This window comes from Salminus brasiliensis, chromosome 1, assembly GCF_030463535.1.
Source record: "Salminus brasiliensis chromosome 1, fSalBra1.hap2, whole genome shotgun sequence".
NCBI classification, from domain to species: Eukaryota; Metazoa; Chordata; class Actinopteri; order Characiformes; family Bryconidae; genus Salminus; species Salminus brasiliensis.
Window position 1 is genome coordinate 25,484,925 of NC_132878.1, and position 5,000 is coordinate 25,489,924.

The 5,000-nt window shown below is 39.4% G+C and overlaps 1 protein-coding gene across 4 annotated transcripts in view; it reads right to left on the reverse strand.

Annotated features, from left to right (window-relative positions):
* The window catches only part of LOC140551927 (tripartite motif-containing protein 16-like), a 34,313-nt gene that overhangs the window by 27,116 nt on the left and 2,197 nt on the right, over positions 1-5,000 (reverse strand). Inside the window, exons 1-3 of one of the 4 annotated variants that reach the window (XM_072675762.1) lie at positions 2,517-3,584; positions 1,474-2,154; positions 184-279 (exon numbers count right to left, since the gene is read on the reverse strand). In XM_072675762.1, coding sequence (XP_072531863.1) covers positions 184-279; positions 1,474-2,064 — 687 coding nt within the window. In that variant the 5' untranslated portion in view covers positions 2,065-2,154; positions 2,517-3,584. Of the gene's footprint in view, positions 1-183; positions 280-1,473; positions 3,585-5,000 lie in introns of those variants that run through there. The other 3 variants (XM_072675752.1, XM_072675734.1, XM_072675743.1) reach the window with 3 other exon arrangements.

Genomic DNA, 5,000 nt, shown 5'->3' on the forward strand with positions numbered 1-5,000 from the left:
TTATGGACATTTGGGCTAAGCCCCAGATATATAAAATGTCTGGCTCCAACCCTGAAGGGTCTTTACTGCTGGACCATGACACTCAGTATGAACTCAAATTGCCACAACACTGATCTCCTCACTGGCTGACTGGAGGAGATCCAGACTGAACTCTGAAATATCAAATCTCAGCTCAGTACTTACCTTAAGAGTGTTCACCATCTGTTCCACCTCCTGCAGCTTCTTCTGCTTCTCCTGGATCCTCTGCTGGATTGTCCTCTGAATCTCCTTTAGCTGGTTCTGTGAATAGGAAATGTTGTGAAGTTGTGATGTTTTTGAAATCTTCCCTTCAATTTGACATGTGATACTTGCGAAGCCAGCTACTGCCTTTTTCAACTGCTGGCAATGCAGCATACCAGCTTACAAATACCTGTGACTGACAACGTCGAGGTATGACAGTGCCGTCCACCCACCCCGACAGAGCATGGCCAACTGTGCTCTCTGATGGCAAAGCGATTGAACGACTGACGACTGGACAGATTTTTTAGCAATCTGAACTGCAGTCTGGGAAACATTAAATCAGACACGATTCATTTCACAATTATATGTCGTTTGAAATGTGATTGATTCATTATCTGGACATATGACTCAGTTTGATCTGCTCTGGTGTCTTTATTCATCAGTGGCTGTGTGATGGTTTTTGACATCAGAATCTGTGACCAGAAAATCGTGGGTGAGGATCACTCTAACTTAAATTCAGAGAGCTGGAGCTTCATTTAATAGATGTTTAAGAATTCTATTTTACAGAGTAAATTATAGTGTTATGCTGCATTCTGCTGTTTATCAGAAGGTTGTACCAGATTAGACCGATTTGGATGTCTTTAAATGATTCACCCAAAACGCTGTGTTTACATTAAAATCCTGATTATTCAATTTAATTATTCCAATATTTTTCTCAGAGTAGCTTGGATTTGACAAGCTGGAAATGTACTGTAAATAAATGTAAGTGACCTGTAATTGACTGTAATGTGAAAGACTCTGTCCCGGACACAGCACTCATGCACAAATTGATATATTTATCCATATTTGTGCTTAGAGCTTCGTCACCAACAGCACTAAAGAACATGGAAATAACTGAAATCTGATTTGAAAAGATCAGATTGTACATGGGCACGCAGCCTTGGAAAATGATTGCATATGAAAATACATACAAATATGACTGCAGTCTGAAATCTGAAGACTAAGAATCAGATAGAAGAAACTTGATCTGCAGTGAGAACAATGCCTATAAAGCTGGAAGGAGGGTGTTGGCTGGTGAAAGGTTAAATAGTTGGTCTGACTGTTTCACTCTTTACACTTCCTTACAGCAATATTTTTAGTACATTATTAACACTAAAATTCAGCAACAGAAACAAGAGCTTGATGCATTTTAAGCAGCTCATTACCGATAAATCGAGTTAGCTTTAATTCATTATAAACATGTACAGTTCTCACCTCTTTCTCCCTTCTTTCTGCTGCAGCAGGGACTGTATCATGACCCCTGTGATCCTCCATTGTACATAAATAGCAGATAGAGCTCTGATCAGTACGACAGTAGATCTTCATCACTTCATCATGCTGAGAGCAGATCTTCTCTTGTAGCTGGGTGGACGCTTTGACCAGATTGTGCTTCTTCAGTCCAGGAACTTCATAGTGAGGTTTAAGATGAGTTTCACAAAAGGAGACCAGACACGTCAGACAGGACTTGATGGCTTTGAGTTTTCTCCCGGTGCAGAAATCACACTCCACATCTCCAGGTCCAGCGTAACGGGGAGCAGGAGAAGCAGCTTGGAGTTGTGTCTTCTTCAGTTTCTCCACCACTTCAGCCAGCATGTTGTTCCTGCGTAGAACAGGCCTTGGAGTGAACGTCTCTCTGCACTGGGGGCAGCTGTAGACCCCCCTCTGTTCATCCTGATCCCAGCAGCCATTAATACACACCATACAGAAACTGTGTCCACAGGGAGTGGTCACTGGATCCTTCAGCAGATCCAGACAGACTGGACAGCTGAACTGCTCGTGATCTACTGAAATACTGGCCTCTGCCATTTTCCTGCACTTCTAGACTGAGAGAGAGCAGCACTCTGAGATCACTTTCGTTTTCTCTGAACTGAGCAGGAGGGACTTCCTGCTTTCCTGCTGCTCAGAGTGTCACAGAGAGGGGAGGAGAGAGAGAGCGAAGGTGGAGAGAGAGAGAGGGGAACAGCACAGTAAGAAATACCACTGAGAAATAGAGAAATAAACATCAGCCCAGACTAAACCATCACCACTTTCCAAACACAGTTCCTACACTTCATTTAAACACACACCTGTACTCAACTGTCAAATGGAAGCAGACAACAGGACTAAGGATTAAAAGTGTCTAATGTTTGATAGAACATGCCGTAGCAACAGATCTTCTACTTCATATAATGCAGCACTACAGAAGCTGTGGGACGATCAACTCTCCCAGAAGAAGAAATCTCACCACAAACAGTGTTTTACTGAGTCAGAGATCTTACTTTCACATCCTGATGGAGTCTTCTTTCAACTGGTGAACTTCACTCTTCTTCCAGTGTCTGTCTTTCATTTGGTGTGTCACCTAAAACCCCTGGTGATCAAGCCAAAGGTAACAGTGGCAAGGAAAAACACCCCCAGCCCTGGAGGAAGAAACATTGAGAGGAACCAAGACTAACAATGGGGGAAACATTAATTACCAAAAGCTGAACTGAACAGATGAGTTTTCAGCCCATACTAGAAGACTGAGACTGTGTCTGAGCTCCGACTACATTTCAAAGGGGAAATATTTCAGACTCCGATATGAAATGCAGTCCATCCAACAAATCAAGCAGCTGTGTGAGTTTAACCTGAACCCTGTGGATTACCAGTGAAATATTACTGTGTTGTGTTAAAATTGAGATCATATCTGAGATCAGTTTAGCCATGAACCAGTAAACACTGAACCCAACATTCAGATCCTGATCAGGCAAAGTTTGAACTAAAAATGTGTTGGTGTAAGTGGAGTGAACTTGTCCCGAACCCTGGACTGTGAGTCCTGAGTACCACTCTGTGTTGTGAGTGAAAACTTCACTGGAGTCAGAACTGTCTCCTCACACATTTATTGCTCGGTATTCCTCTCCAGCTTCAGCTATTACTGCAGACTGAGCAAGAACATGTTCATGAAACTGTTATGAACAGCATTTTAAATATGTTTTTCAGTTAATTATGCAAGTACAAATTCTACTAAAGCTGAAGACTGATCACACATTAATGAGCATAAATATATTATATTTAAATATTACTACATAAAGTGTGAATATGAAATCCCACATCAAGCTGTGTTGGAAATACAATGAGTAAATGCTTCATATTTTAACATAATAAAGTGGATTGAACTGCTAACGCTCTCACATTTTCTAATACACTAAATACATGAAGAGGCACCACATTGCTGTTAAACACAACCCCCTACAGTACAGAGACAGAAATACACAAGGGGGGGGGGGGGCATACCTAGTGAGAAAAAGTTGACTTTTCAGATGTTTCTAAGTATGTTGTAAATGTACTTGGACCAGAAGTCTTGCAAAGTACTTGTTGTACTTATTTAAATATATATATATATATATATATATATATATATATATATATATATATATATATATATATATATATATATATATATATATATAAATATTTAGATATTATATAAAATACATTAGTATTATACTTTCATCAAATGATTTAAGCACTTAAAGACACCCCACCCTCAACACTTTTATTATTGATTATTTTAGAAATTAATATTCTTTTTAACAATCTTAATACTTTATTATCTTAATAATTTAAAGGGAAACGTGATCTTTAATATGCATCTTCTTAGGAATAACAGGTCTTGGAGATGCTTGGAGGATGGTGATGACTGAGATGTTTCGCTAAAGGCTGCAGATCTGAAAGTTAAGGAGTAGCTCAAGCTGAAAGAGCATGAACTTCAGGACAACGAGCTGTCTGAGTGATGTGCTCGTAACTTCTCCTCAGGATGGTCTACACACAGCTGTTCTACACGGTGTGAAGCTGCATACAGGTCAGAAGATCTTTTTCCATCCACTCATTTCTTCTCCTTCACTTTTTCAGAGGCACTTAAAGACTGTTTGACGTCTGGAGACTGATTACTTCAGGAGAAGGATTTGGTGACATATGATATGAACTTGATGTGCTAATCTTTAAGCTGTTGGAGCCGCCAGAGTTTTCAGTTTAGCCATGATTTTCTGTTTAGCCATGATTTTCTGTTTAGCCATTATTTTCTGTTTAGCCATTATTTTCTGTTTAGCCATGATTTTATGGTTGCTATGGGGTTGGTAAGTGGTTCCAATAAAAAATAAATGTAAACTCAGTACTACCTTAAAAAAAGCTCCCACTTAAAATTTATTGTCAGGGTAGTCTCAGTACTACCTTAAAAGAAGATTCACCTTAAAATTCAGTGTCAGGGTAAACTCAGTACTACCTTAAAAGAAGTTCCACCTTAAAATTCAGTGTCAGTGTAAACTCAGTTCTACCTTAAAAGAAGGTCCCACTAAAAATTCATTGTCAGGGTAATCTCAGTACTACCATAAAAGAAGTTCCCCCTTAAAATTCAGTGTCATGGTAAACTCAGTACTACCTTAAAAGAAGGTCCACCTTAAAATTCAGTGTCAGGGTAAACTCAGTACTACCTTAAAGGACGTTCCACCTTAAAATTCAGTGTCAGTGTAATCTCAGTACTACCTTAAAAGAAGGTCCACCTTAAAATTCAGTGTCAGTGTAAACTTAGTACCACCTTAAACGAAGGGCCACCTTAAAATTCAGTGTCAGGGTAAACTCAGTACTACCTTAAAATAAATCCCCCCTTAAAATTCAGTGTCAATGTAACCTCAGTACTACCTTAAAAGAAATTCCCCCTTAAAATCCAGTGTAAGTGTAAACTCAGTACTACCTTAAAATTCAGTACTCCTTAAGCTCAGTTCCACCTT